Source organism: Planococcus citri, chromosome 5, assembly GCF_950023065.1.
Source record: "Planococcus citri chromosome 5, ihPlaCitr1.1, whole genome shotgun sequence".
NCBI lineage: Eukaryota > Metazoa > Arthropoda > Insecta > Hemiptera > Pseudococcidae > Planococcus > Planococcus citri.
The window spans coordinates 13,381,350-13,396,701 of NC_088681.1; the positions used below are offsets into that span (position 1 = coordinate 13,381,350).

At 35.2% G+C, this 15,352-nt stretch overlaps 2 protein-coding genes across 3 annotated transcripts; both read left to right on the forward strand.

The window, feature by feature from the left end:
- The first annotated feature begins 298 nt into the window (after positions 1–298).
- LOC135848899 (uncharacterized) lies at positions 299–5,121 on the forward strand. 2 transcript variants are annotated; one of them, XM_065368984.1, is made up of 2 exons: positions 299–553; positions 2,817–5,121. In XM_065368984.1, the coding sequence occupies exon 2, from the start codon at positions 2,858–2,860 to the stop codon at positions 4,943–4,945; it is 2,088 nt and encodes a 695-aa protein (XP_065225056.1). In that variant the 5' UTR covers positions 299–553; positions 2,817–2,857; the 3' UTR covers positions 4,946–5,121. The 2 variants fall into 2 exon arrangements, with proteins under 2 accessions (XP_065225056.1, XP_065225058.1); XM_065368986.1 differs by having other exon boundaries at positions 299–549.
- A 3,752-nt stretch (positions 5,122–8,873) lies between these two features.
- LOC135848567 (uncharacterized) lies at positions 8,874–14,525 on the forward strand. The gene is made up of 2 exons (XM_065368499.1): positions 8,874–9,118; positions 11,946–14,525. Exon 2 carries the CDS (start codon positions 11,987–11,989, stop codon positions 14,045–14,047), a length of 2,061 nt encoding a protein of 686 aa, XP_065224571.1. The 5' UTR covers positions 8,874–9,118; positions 11,946–11,986; the 3' UTR covers positions 14,048–14,525.
- The last annotated feature ends 827 nt before the right edge of the window (positions 14,526–15,352 follow it).

The following is a 15,352-nucleotide window of genomic DNA, read 5'->3' on the forward strand; positions in this document are numbered from 1 at the left end:
AACATCCTGTTATTTGGCTAAGCGTGAGTAATAGTAATCGCGTATACACTACAATACATTTAGTACACTGATAATTTTCCCAGAAATTCCCCTTTTGTTTCCTATTTAGTTTTGTTTCCTGTTTGTGGTCATATAAAAAGGTGTAGACAACAATAATCAAAGGTCTTCAGTCTTCAGCAAGCATGGTGGGTCAAGATATGAAGAGGGGGTCTTTCTTATTGTTCAAAATGATTTTTAGACGCTGCAGAACATTGATGAATAGAAATGCGTCTTTACAGTAGGCGATTTGTATGTCTGATGAAATATATGATCATTGTGAGAAACAAGTTGATGGCGTCCTCATTTTGTCTGGGTACAGTCGCAGATTTCGTATTGTGGCAAGTGGCATTTGATCAGAAGACAGTGGACTTGAACTACTATAGCCGTGTTATGTGTGGAAGTTTTGGCGTTTCTCGTTAAATTTTTCGGTGTGTTTTTGTAATACCATTTTCATATTTCTTGATTTGCGAAGATTGTGCGAATAATTGGCGTATTTTCTTGAATCCACATGTAAGTAAGTACCTACTTTTCGTGATAATTACTTTTACGTTAATTTAATAAAACAATAGGTCTCCTTCAGTGCCTTTGTTATCGAAAATTCGATTTCTCCAAATCTGGGCCTTATTTCTAAAAATGTTGATAACGTCAACAAATGATTTGGATCATTCCATGCCAAATCGGCGGATTTTGGGGGGGGGGAGAGGGGGAGAGAGGGAGGATTTTTTTCACGTGTTCGTATTACACATTGGTAAAATATCTGAGAAGTGCAAAAATTTTCATTTTTTAGGTTTCTGATGGTGCTTTTGCAATAAGTGTGAAACTTGTAATTTTTTTTTCTCAAAAACGAAAAAAAATTCCAGTCAAATTTTTTGATAGGTATGTCATTCTACATGAAAAGGACTTGCTAAAAAAAATTGTCACTTGATTGCAAAAAAATCCCAAATGTCTCAATTGTTTTCAAAATTTGCTAAAAATTGTCACTGTCAAAAAATTTTAAGTCCAATTTTTTTACTACTTTTTTTTTGCATTAATACTTTTTGTTTACTTCTTCTAACACTATTTTCGCCTTGGGTACTAAAGTTGATTTTATTTGGATAAAATTGAGCACGAGCCCTACAAGTGATTGCCAAATTGCCAAAAATTGATAAAAAATTTAAATTCTCGCTTTGCAGCTAAATTGCTTTAAAATCTCACATATTTATAAAAAAATTGCTCAAAAATCTTATTTTTTTTGCTAGAAATCGTCAATAATTAGGTATGTAATTTGAAATCCTCAAAATTTTTTGTTGAGAAAATGACAATTTTACAAAGGGTACATTTTGTAAAAAAAAAAAAAACTGCGAATGAGAGAATGACATGAATTCGTCGAATTTAGTTTTTTCGATTTATGAAGCCTGAAGGGCAAAAATTTGAATGAAAATTGGCATACTCGTGCATCGTTATTGAACGAAAATTCAATGTTCTTCTGAATGGTTCCAATTTTACGGTCATCTTTTCAATCTTTCACTCAGTTTGGGGGAAATGAGAACAAGGGCATCATTCTATGGGAGAATTCACACCCTACGCAATGAAACCTAAATCATCCAAATTTGCCCAACAGTTTGCTCACAGCTGCGATTTTCCTGTTCGAGCGCTACAATTTCTTTAGAAAAACTCACCACGTACGAATAAAGCAAAAAGCTGGTAATATTGTTAAAAAAGTCTCATTTTTGCCAAAATTGCACAGAAATTATTAAAAAATCCCAACTTTTGTCAAAACTGCCGAAAAAAAGGTCCTGTTTTTTTTTGCCAAAATTGGCGGAAAGATACCTACCTACCTTTTTTTTGACATTATCAAACAAGTAGGTACTAATATTATTTTTTGCAGCATGGCCAAAACACTTAGTTAGTAGCCAAAATTTCGAAAATTCCTGCTTCTGCCAAAATTATCCTAAGAAGTCTTGCTACATTTTTTTTTGCCAGAATTGTCAAAAAAAATCTCATTCATGTCATAATTGTAAAATATATATTGTGTAAGTTCCTTTTTTGTCAAAATTATAAAAAGCTCCTAACTTTTGTAAAAATTGCCAAAAAAAAAACTCCCATGCTTTTGGCCAAAATGTTCCAAAAATCCTGTTGTTAAAATTGGCAAAAATTCTTGTTTTTGCCAAAATTATCTTGAAAAGTCCTGTTTTTTGCCAAATTATAGTCAAAATTCTTTTTTTTGTAGCTTTTAAAAAAAACTGTTTTTTGCCAAAATAAAATAAATAAAAGGCAAACACCTTTTTTCCATAAGTTATCCAAAAAATTATGTTTTATGCTGAAATGGTCAATAAAATCTTGTTGTTAGCCGAAACAGTCCGAAAGTACAGCTTTTGCCAAAATTGTCAAAAAGTCCTAACGTTTGTCAGAATTTGCTGCTTTTTCCATTTTTAAAATCAATCTTCGACCTTCGTAATTTTATATTTTTCTTCTCGATTTCTTTTTCTATTCATTTTTTCTAGTTCTCTTCGAAAATAGAAAAATTTTGACCCGAAAAAAATGTGTAATTATTCTTGTAATGTTGTAAATAAAATGATAGGTAATTACCTGTGTTTCGTAGGCATATTGTTTTTCAGAATTTTAGAATGGGTTAAAACATTTTGGGATTTTTTCTTCAAAGTTTTTGAATTCTGGTAAGATTTGCTGAACAGGTGTGTATGGTACTTCTTGAATTTGGAAAAGATTTTCTAAAACTTTTAGTGTAGTAGATAGATTTGTATGCTTTTTTATTAATTTAGAATTTTTTGGATTTATAGGTGCGATTTTTGTAAACAGAAACGACACAACTGACTTCGACATGGACAACTTTGAAGAATATCCGTTCATTTTCATGAATACTCCGGCATCTCTGCAGATCTTGGCGTCAACTGAAGTGGCATTGATGCTTTGGCGAGATAAGTTTGCAAATTCGCATCATTCATACGCAAACTTGGATTCATTTTTGAAGCCAAAATTCAGCTGCGAAGAAATCCTCGTTTCACAGGTCCCATCACGCATCACAGCTCAAATAGACGAACAAATTGACGCCATTCTCGAAGAAATGAAAAACTGGATAGATTTTCATTCAGATCGGTATTTGTTCGACGGCGATTTTCGCGAAGCATTTTCCAAGTGTATAAAACACATTGTCGTCGATTTTTCAAGTTCCATTGATTATAAAGCGACTGCCGTAAATATTTTAAATGCCAGAGAATTCAGTGATGTGAAGAATTATAAAATAGCTTGTACGTTTTGCTTAGAAGATCACGTTAGACAGTTTTGGCCTTTGGTGGCAAATGATAAGCGAATCGAAGTAAATCATTATGATTGCGACGTATGGAATCTATCTTACTGGAATGAATGTATGAAATTCGGGAAAGATTTGACCAACGATGCCGAGTTGGTTAAAAGACAAATGAAGGTGGCCCTGAGATGGGAAATTAAAGAAACAGGGTTCGATGATGTTTTTGAAAGTCTACCCTACCATGAAAGCGTATCGCGAACTATTTCATTTCTATGGTATCCTAAAGGCTTACCAGCGATACGTTCACTACCATTGAACCGAGTCCAAGTAGAAGAATTATTCAAAGAGGATACCACTGCAATTTTTCAAGTTTTGTTGAGCAATGGGAATTATTTCCAGTACGCGTACCAGATGTGGATTCTTACGAAACATATAATCTTGGAAAATTTATCGAGATTCGAATCGGTCATAAACATTTTGTTATTAATGGCATTCCATCCTCACCCCAGAAATGGTCTGATTGTCAATCGATGGTATCAAAGCAACAATTTGCTGTTGGAAATATGGTCGGATATTCCAAACGAATTAAAAGTTCACGTTTCGGAAGTCTTTCTGTGCGAAGAGTTCCATTACTTCTGGCGTTTGAAACCAAGAGAATTCTCTAGTTATTACGGTCGTGATATGACATTTTTTGTAGAATTTCTAACGCTTAACAAATCCCATAATGAGTACAATGAAAGGCTATGGCGAGATAATTGGCATAAATTGGCATTACGTACGAAGCCTTCGTGTTTTGAACATTTGATGAGATTGTGTCTATCGAATAACGACGACATCGAGATTTTCAAAAACCGTTTTAGGGAGTTCAACGATCTTTTCAGGTTGTTGATGCAGGAAGGATTTTATTCGGACTTGAAAGATTATTTGATATTGTGTTCGAAGGATGTAGAACAGTTTCAACAGCTGGGTGAAAAAGTGATCGGTTCGAATTTAGATGTTGTTTTACTCCACGATGACGATAAATTCGCTAAATTCGACTGGTTCGTCGACCAATTAGTATTTTCGAACGTGAAAAAGGATGCGGATGACTTCAAATTGCAGCTGATCTCGTCATTTAAAGGTTTACAAGGTTTGATCATAACGCATCATGCCTGCGGAAGTCCTTCGGATTATTTCAGTACAGCAGTGAACCGATTTATTGATGCCAATGAAGAGGAGTTGAATCTAGTGAAACTTAAATTATCAGCATTTTGTCGTTGTTATCCAATTGACAGCGAATGGAAGGAGTACTCTTGGCTAGAATTTGTCAAATGGTGTATTACCAATGGACCGCAAATTTCAGTCTCCAGGCAGTCTATAAATATTGACGTGACTTTCGATATAGGCATACGTTGTCACCTGCATCGTGTGGGTTGTGACCACTTAGAATTTCTAGACCGATTGCTGAAGTGGTATTTTGCAAACGACGAAGGCAAGAGAAATTTCAAATTGGATAAAATAAAAAACCACCAACAATTTCCTCTTTTGAGTTATAGAATGACGAGTGATTACGATTTGTTGAAATGGTTTTTTGAAGGTGATAACGAAAATTTACGTACATTTTGCGAAACTATTTGTTATTGCCCGCATTATTGTTTTATGCGTAACAAACTGGCTCGTTAGCGACTATTCCCCATTCCAATAAAAATCTAGCCTAGTGGTCTATGTCTAGTCTACCTATGTGTTCTTCATTGAGTAATCTACGTTATTGAAGTTGTTCGTTTTATAATTTTATTTTGTTGTGTAGATGGTTTTGTAATTTTGTAATTTTCCAATTTATGTAATTATATAATTGAGATGCTTTAGTTCGAGTTTCGTTTTGCTTTAGGGTGCCGGCAAGGCAAGCCTATGGCCTCACCTATGCTAATAAAAATACATCAAAGATATATTACATGTAGTCCGGGGCCCCGCATAAGGATCAATTGCACCCCCCCCCCCCAAAACAGTGGGACCTGAGCAGGATTTAGGAGGAAAAAAGTCAAATTGACAGATGCACCTGAAACCACTGTTTTCTACTTGAAAATATACTTTAGAGTAACACATACAATCATTAAAAACTCGCCCCACCCACTTTTCCTGAAATTACAGATAGAGGAACTTCAATGTTCTAGGAATGTGAAAAATGGTGAAGGTAATGTTGATAAGTGCGCGGTGTTGTACATTTCAAGTTTGCGAGAGTTAAATAGTAGGTAGGAAAATTCTGAAACATGGAAATGAAAGCTGAAGGGATGTAGCTTCTATTAATGTACTTAATTTTGTATTTACAATTATTTTTATTTATAATGTAAAAGCTGTTGAAGTTGGAGAAAAAATTTGTAATTTTGAAATTTTCAAAAAAATGGTAAACTTGGCTTTCAAAAATTGCGGTGTATGTTAAAAAAATTTCAAATGCAAGAAAATGTGACACCAAGTGTAGACTTTTCAAAGAATCGAAAACTTTTTGCAACTGAGCTTTGCAATTTTTGGTTTTAGCAGCCAAAAACGTTGAAATTTTGCAAAAAAACTGTTATATTTACTTAGTCATTTCTTTTTCTATCTAAAAAATTTTTCAGAAAAATGGTTTTGGGCTCAAAAGACGCGAAATTTCATGCAGTTTCCAAATCACCTCTCGTATACTTGATTTTTCCCATAATAAGTGTCCAAAAATCGTTTTTTTTCTAGAGATTACATCAAAATTAGTGATTTTCCAAGTACCTGGATTTTCTAATTAAAAATTTTTTAGGGTGAATTCCGGCTGGGGTGTAATGATTTTGGTTTTGAAAGATGCTAAATTTGATACCTTCTCATAATTTGTTTCAACCAATGAGATAAGTTTGCAACTTCTTCCCCTATGGTGGAATCAGAATGAAATGGAGGGGGCAGGAAACTTTTTTCTATGGTAATCCAGCTTTTGAGGGGTAAAAATTGTTTTTTTTTTTGATGCTGAATGCAAATTTCATGTCCGATTTGAAACATCGTACCCCTAACGTAGTGAACCGCCACCCCCCCGCCCCTTTATGATCCAAAATCGAAAAAAATATAAATACCATGTGACGTATCGTTTGTTATGTTTTTGGGGACGCTGAATCCGAATATCGACTTCGTTTTTCGATCTGGCCTTCTCTACCCTTTCCACCCCCTCCCCCACCCTTTATGATCCAAAATATTAAAAAAATTATACCATGTGGCATATCGTTTGTTATGTTTTTGGGGATGCTGAGTCCGAATATGCGCTTACTTTTTCGATCTGGCCTTCTCTACTCTTTCCATCCCCTCCCCCCACCTTTTATGATCCAAAATTGAAAAAAATAATACCATGTGACGTATCGTTTGTTATGTTTTTGGGGACAGTGAATCCGAATATGGGCTTAGTTTTTCGATCTGGGCTTCTCTATCCGTTCCACCTCCTCCCTTGCCCCTTCTTCAGCCAAAATTCAAAAAAAAAAAATTATAAAACCATTGGACATCCGATTACTATGGGCAAAACCTAATAATGGACTCGGATTCAGCGCCTCAAAAAACGTATATGAGGATACCCATATTGATTTATAAGCCCATTTTATGATTTTACCCCTTTCCTCCCCCTTTTTCCCACCCTCAGATGACCATAGACAAAAAACTAATATTGGATTCGGATTCAGCGCCTCAAAAAACATCTATGAGACTACCCATATTGGTTTTTAAGCCTATTTTTATGATTTTACCCCCTCCCCTCACCCCCTCCCTAATGGCCATAGTCAAAAATTGATATCATATTCAGATTCAGCGCTAAAAAATACTTCTATTCAGACATATTCCAAAATTACTACATTCAAAGGGACTTTTTTCCTCCTAAATTCTGCTCAGGTCCCACTGTGCCCCCTCTCACTGTGATCTTTCGGGACAACTTTTTTCTCAAAGGGGGAGTCCTAAGGAACATTTCTAGCTCTTGTCCTCCAAAAAAAAAACCATGGCCCTACTCACAAAATGGTGGCCATTTTGATTGACAGGTCAGCCGAAATCGCAGATTTTTCGTTCCAACATTTATAGGACTTGCACTAAATTTTTTAAACCTTACAAAGGTAGATCAAAAAAGCTAGCAAAAATTCATCATTTGACAAAATTTCAAGCGCTAAAGTGCCTTTCCTAACTTAATGTGATTGATTATTATATCAATTAGCCAAATTGGCATTTCATCTTTTGTTTGCATATGAATGCGGAAACGAATAGATACTTAGCTAGATACTGAAAAAGCAAAGAATAAGGAATAGAAAAACAGCTTAGAGTTGATTTAGTTTCTCTTTTCATAAGAAATCAGCTGTTTTTGTGGTGTCTTTAGATAATAAAATTTGGATAAAATTTTGGGACAAGGAATATTGGTTTCATGTCAAAAAATAATAAAATTTTGTTACCATCATTTTGTTTCTTACTCTAAAATTTAAAAAGATTTTGAAGCTCGGAAATTGTAAATTTAATGGAATTTTTAGCAAATCGAAAATGTCGAGCTTCAAAAACTTTTTAAATTTCAGAAAAAGAAACAAAAATGATCGTATTTGTTTATTTTTTGACGTGGTATCCATTTCTGCATTTATTTTTTTTATCGAGATTTTTGGACATTGAAAATCATTTGTAGCCCCTTCAATTTAGGTAATTTTGTTCATTTTTCAAAGTACTACCGACCACCATGGTCAAAATTGTTTTATGGCTCTCTGATTTTGAAAACACATTTTGCCCCTTCAGTTTTCAAAATAGGCAACTTGTTTTACTTACATTTTTTTCTCTTACCCGGCTAAAAGATCGATGCCCGGCTATATCCAAAGCAGAAATTTTTACCACCACTCCTCGGACACTCTGTATACATAGGTGTTCATCAGTTTTGCATTATCCTTCTATTTTGTGAATCAAACATTCGTAATTTTTGAAAAGGGAAGTCAAAATTTACTTTGAACTTTAATATTTCAACATTCTGAGTCAATTGGAGGTGGTTTCCAGCCATTCTTTTAAAATTTTCAAGACACCATTTGGAGCTAAAATTTTTTATCCCATTCTTCTTACGCCATTCCAATGTTTTTCAATATTTCAAGCATCTGGATACCTGGCTATACTAATGAACACGACTGATTAGTGTTAGTGACTCTCTTCGTTAATGATATTCGCACCATTTTTTCCAAAATCAGTCTCTAATGATCAATTTTGAGGTAAAATTTTTCAAAAATGCTAAAAAACATAGGTAAATAACTAAATACAGTAACCCTTCACTTCTCTCTCATTATAAATCAATAATTCATCTTCGACTCCATTACGGACCAGAAAAATCAAAATTAGAAGGTTTTGTTGGAAATTAATGAACATCCTGTTATTGGGCTAAGCGTGAATAATGGTAATCGCGTATAGTACATACACTGATAATTTTCCCAGAAATTCCCCTTTTGTTTCCTATTTAGTTTTGTTTCCTGTTTGTGGTCCTATAGAAATGTGTAGACAACAATAATCAAAGGTCTTCAGTCTGCAGCAAGCATGGTGGGTGAAGATGTGAAGAGGGCGTCTTTCTTATTGTTCAAGTATGTCTGATGAAATCTTTATTGGTAATGATCACTGTGAGAAACAAGTTGATGGCGTCCTCATTTTGTCTGGGTACAGTCGCAGATTTCGTATTGTGGCAACTGGCATTTGATTAGAAGCAGTGGACTTGGACTAGTAAGTAGCCGTGTTATGTGTGGAAGTTTTGGCGTTTCTCATCGTTAAATTTTTCGGGGTGTTCTTGTAATAATACGATTTTCATATTTTTTGATTTGCGAAGGTTGTGCGAATAATTGGCATATTTTCTTGGATGCACATGTAAGTACCTAATTCTCGTAAAAATTACTTTTACCTTAATTAATTATTAGTAAAACATTAGGTCTCCTTCAGTGCTTTGCCTTTGTTACCGAGAATTCAATTTCTCCAAATCTGGGCTTTCATGTCTAAAAATGTTGATAACGTCAACAAATGATTTGGGTTGTCATTCCATGCCGAATCGGCAGATTTTTTTTTGGGGGGGGGAAGGATTTTTTTTAACTAACACGTCTACATATTGGTAAAATATCTCAAAAATGCAAAAATTTATTAACCTGTAATTTTTTTTCTCGAAAACGAAAAAAAATGCCAGTATTGCCAGTCAAATTTTTTGATACATATGTTATTCTACATGAAAAGGACTCGCTAAAAAAAGTTGTCACTTGATTGCAAAAAAATCCCAAATGTCTCACTTGTTTTCAAAAATTGCTAAAAATTGTCGCTTGCAAAAAATTTTAAGTCTAATTTTTTTTACATTTTTTTTTTGTTTACATTAACACGTTTTGTTCACCTCTTGTAACTATTTTGACCACTAAAGCTGATTTTATTTAGATAAAATTGAATACGACGAGCCCTGCGAGTAATTGCCAAGAAGTTCTGACTTTTGCGAAATTGGAAAATTTTTGATAATAATGGCCAAAAATTGATAAAAAATTAAAAACAATTGCTTTAAAATCTCGCCTATTTTTTTAAAAGTTGATCAAAAATCTCTTCTTTTTTTGCTAGAAATTGTCAATAATTAGGTAGTTTGAATTCGAAATCCTTGGCATTTTTTGTTGCGAAAATGACAGTGGTTTTTTCGATTTCTGAAGCCTGAAGGGAAATTAATCACACCACCATTGATTGGAAAAATCATCAAAAAGTCGAGTGATATGTCAAATGGAATAGTTTTGAGGTCGCCAAGCACGAATATGAACTTACTTTTTATGTTCCACCCCACAACATACCATTCAATATATCACTCGACTTTCCACGATTTTTCAAAATTTGGCCCCTTTTTTGGAGCGAAGAGGGACATTGTGAGGTGGGTCCCAAAAAATAAGTTCATATTCGTACTCAGCGACCTCGAAAAAAAATACCATTCAATATGTCACTCGACTTTCCACGATTTTTCGAAACTTGGCCTTTTTTTGGGGCACAGAGGGACATTGGGGAGTGGGACCCGAAAAATAAGTTCATATTCGTACTCAGCGACCTCGAAAACATACCATTCGATATATCACACGACTTTTCACGATTTTTCAAAATTTTAACCCCCTTTTTGGGTGGGGCACAGAGGGGCTTTGAGGAGTTGGATCCAGAAAATAAGTTCGTATTCGTACTCAGCGACCTCGAAAACATGCCATTCGATATATCACACGACTTTTCACGATTTTTCAAAATTTTGACCCCCTTTTTGGGAGGGTCATAGAGGGGCTTTGAGGAGTTGGACCCAGAAAATAAGTTGGTATTCATGTTAAGCTACCTCAAAAACATACTATTCGATATATTGCGTGTCCAGATTCGTTTTTCAAATATATATGATTCAGTTGTGTGTTACTTGAAAAACCAAGCATCCCCCACCAACCCCTTGGGAGGGTTGAAGACCAATCAATGGTGGTGTGATTAATAGTTGGGTGAGTAGACTTTGTAAAAAAAAATTGAGCGAAAACGAATGATATTAAGTGGTAACTTTGATCAATTTATTGGACTGACTTTTTTTGAAACACCTACTCTTTCCACCCCCATTTTTTAGACACCCCTCTTGAGGGATGGGTATCGAGCGTAGTATCAAATTGTCGAGAATTTCAAGGAGAACATTTTTTGTCATGGTACTTTTTATCGTAAACCTAATATTTTCGGAGTAAATCGCAAAAAACGTGAATCGGAACCGGTTTTAACCCCCTAAAAAAATTAGCTCCAGGGTTAGGAGGGTCGTTTTTTTTTGTTAGTTCAGTGGGTTCGTCTGAACACATCTCCGAAGAATAAATTTATGTGCCAATTTTTTCCTTTTTGCTCTCGCTTTTTTACGTTATTTTCCCACTTTATCAGTTACTTTTCAAGTTACAAAGTTACCAATGGTCACCTTTTCTACGTTTTAATTATCAAAGTTACATAAATTTTTTTAAACAAATTTTCAAAAATTCAGTTTTTAGAAACCCGCAATCAGTTTGGTCCCAGCCTCCTCAGGTGGCGGGTGGGGGGGGCTCCGTTATTTTCACATTATCTCGAGACACTCAACTTCAGCAGCGCATTTCTCTAAAGCTGTGATACTTTGATCAAAACTGATTTCACAGTTCGAAAGGGCATTTCATTTTAAACTTTTCAAGCATTTTGAAATTCTCAAAAGTTGAAAGTTGAGCTTTCAAGTTGAAAGTTTAAATTTCAAAATGGCGATGTAAGTAGGAGCTACCATTTAAAATTCTGAAAAAATGTCCATACAGGTACCTTTTGATGCTTTTTCGAAATATTCAATTTTCGAGATAGGATCTTTCAATGGAAGAGATGACCCTCCCTCCCCCAAATTTGGGCAAAACATAAAAAAAAAAAATCTGGGGCATGTGATATATCGAATTGTATGTTTTTGGTGACGCTGAACACGAATATGACATCAGATTTTTGATTGGACCCCATCCACGGCCCCTAGGACCTCCCCAAAGGGGGGTAAAAGTCAAAAAAATTGCTTCATTCGTGTGACACATGAAATAGTATGTTTTCGATATCGCTGAACACGAATATAGCCTTAGTTTTTCAAATTAACCTCACCCATGGCCCCCAGAACCTCCCCCCCCCCCAAAAGGTAAAAGTCCAAAATGCTTTTTTATTGATTAAGAATTTTTTGGATTTACAGGTGTGATTTTTGTGAACAGAAACGACACAACTGACTTCGACATGCACAACTTCGAAGAATATCCGTTCATTTTCATGAATACTCCGGCATCTCTGCAGATTCTGGCGTCAACCGAAGTGGCGTTGACTCTATGGCGAGATAAGTTTGCAAATTCGCATCATCTATACGAAAACTTGGATTCATTTTTGAAGCCAAAATTCAGCTGCGTAGAAATCCTCGTTTCACAGGTCCCGTCTCGCATCACAGCTCAAATAGACGAAAAAATCGACACTATTCGCGAAGAATTAAAAAACTGGATAGATTTTCATTCGGTTCGGCGTTTGTTCGACGGTGATTTTCGCAAAGCATTTTCCAAGTGTATAAAGCACATTGTCGCCGATTTTTCAAGCTCCATTGGTTTTAAAGCGACGGCCATAAATATTTTAAATGCCAGAGAATTCAGCGATGTGGAGAATTATAAAATAGCTTGTACGTTTTGCTTAGAACATCACGTTAGCCAGTTCTGGCCTTTGGTTGAGAATGATGAGCGAATCGAGGTAAATTATTATGGTTGCGACGCATGGAATCTGTCTTACTGGAATGAATGTATGAAATTGGGAAAAGATTTGACCAACGATGCCGAGTTGGTTAAAAGGCAAATGAAGGTGGCCCTGAGATTGGGAATTAAAAATACATGGTTCGATGGTCTTTTTGAAAGGATACCCCACCATGAAAGAGTACCGCAAACTATTTCGTTTCTATGGTATCCTAAAGGCTTAACTGCGATACGTTCACTACCATTGAACCGAGTCCAAGTTGAAGAATTATTCAAAGAGGATGCGTCTGCAATTTTTGAAGTTTTGTTGAGAAATGGTAATTATTTCCGCTACGCGTATCAGATGTGGATTCTTATGAAACACGTTCTCTTGGAAAATACATCGAGATTTGTCTCAGTCATAACCGATTTGTTGATAATGATATTCCATCCTGATCACAAAGGTGGTCTGAATCATACTCGATGCGATCAAATCAACAGTTTGCTGTTGGAAATCTGGTCGGATACTCCGAACGAATTAAAAGTTCACGTTTCGGAAGTCTTTTTGCGCCCCAAGTTTATCTACTTCTGGAGGACGAAACCAGACGATTTTTCTAGTCAATACGATCGTGATATGACATTTTTTGTAGAATTTCTAACGTTTAACAAATCCCATAATGATTACAATCAAAGGCTATGGCGAGATAATTGGCATGGATTTGCATTACGTACGAAGCCTTCGTGTTTTGAACAATTGATGAGATTGTGTCTAACAAATAACGACGACATCGAGATTTTCAAAAACCGTTTTCGAGAGTTCAACGATCTTTTCAGGTCGTTGATGCAGGAAGGATTTTATTCGGACTTGAGAGATTATTTGATGTTTTGTTCGAAGAACGTAGAACAGTTTCAACAGCTGGGTGGAAAAGTGCTCGGTTCGAATTTAGATGTTGTTTTACTCCACGATGACGATAAATTCGCTAAATTCGACTGGTTCGTCGACCAACTATTTTCGAACGTGAAAAAGGATGCGGATGACTTCAAAGTGCAGCTGGTCTCGTCATTTAAATGTCTAGACAATCTAATTAAAGCAGATCCTGATTATGCAACTCATTCAGATTATTTCGACAAAACAGTGAACCGATTTATTGATGCCAATGAAGAAAAGTTGAATCTAGTGAAACTTAAATTATCAGGGCTTTGTCGTGGTTATCCCATTGACAGCAAATGCAAGGCGTACCATTGGCTAGAACTTGTCAAATGGTGTATTACCAATGGTACAGAAATTGCAGCCTCGAGGGAGTCGTTGAATATTGACGTGATTTTCCGTATAGGCGTGAGTTGTCACCTGTATCAAGTAGGTTACGACCACTTGAAATTTCTCGACCAATTGTTGAACTGGTATTTTGCAAACGACGAAGGCAGGAGAAATTTCAAATTGCATAAAATAAAAAATTATCATCAATTTCCTCTTTTGAGGGATAATATTAGGAGTAATTACAATTTGTTGAAATGGTTTTTCGATGGTGAGAATGAAAATATGCGTACATTTTGTAGAACTATTCGTTATTGGTCATTGCCCGTCTGAAAAGTGTTGAATTTGAGAGTTTTGCCAGATTTCCAAGCGGATATTGTGCCATGAAGTAGGCGGTGGATGATTTTATAACAACGATTCAGAAGGTATTATTGTTTCGAAAATGGAAGGTGACAATGGGCAAGTTTTTTTTGATCGCCTTTTTGTCATTTAAAATATAGGCGCCATATTGATCAAGATTTTCGAACATCTCAGACATCTCAATTGGCTTACTATTAAAGTACCTAACTTGGTTACTATTTTCACCAAAAGGTGTTACATTTGTTATCTACTACATTTAAATAGATGGTTAAGTACTTTTTTTCGATTTTTCACTGTAAATTAGGAAAAAAAGCAAAAAATGTCAAATAATCACTTTTTTTTTAAAACTGAAAAGTAATTTTTTGTTTTGTCAAAAATCCAATACTTTTAATGCCGAACTCAAGTTGTTATTTCTTTTTATCGATAATTTTACTCCAATTAAAACATTCGTTTTTATTTATGTCGATTAAAATATATAATTCGTTTTTCAGATAATAAGTACATATTCTCAACTATTGAACAGCAATTACTATTGTCTTTAAGTAGGTTATATTTTTATGAAATTATTTACAACAAAGATACTTATAGTCGGGCGACCCGCATGAGGATCAATTGCACCCCCCCCCACCCCCTCCACCGATCCTTTGGGACAACTTTTTTCATAAAGGAGAAGTCCTAAGGAACATTTCTAGCCCTTGTCCTCCAACAAAAAAAACAACTCACGCTTTTAGCGTGAGAAGACCGACTTTTCTTTAAATGAAGATGTTTTACGAACGAATTGATTCACTTTTTTTTGAAACATTTGTACAGCAATTGATCTGTTTACAATCGAATCGAATCATTCACGAACAATTGGCGATTAAGTAGATAAATTGATTGATTTCTAGGTGAATCATTCGCGAACGAATCGATTCGTACAAGTGACTCGTTCGCAAACGAATCGATTCATTTGCTTAATATTTGGTGAATCATTCACGAACGGATGGAATTAGAGTCATTTTTTGAAAATCATTCGCGAACGAATTGATTTGTATAAGTGAATCATTCGCGAACGAATTGATCTATAGTTACTAAATCATTCGCGAACGAATTGATTTGTATAGGTGGGCATATACAATTTGGGCACAAGATAAGCAAGCACACCAGGGGGTCAGTAATGACACATACAAACTGGGCACACTAGAAAAAAAAGAACGAACGGAACACATGCAAATTGGGCACATTAGAAAAAATGAACGAAATCGAAAAGAAGCCATACTATTTCGACATATGTACTTA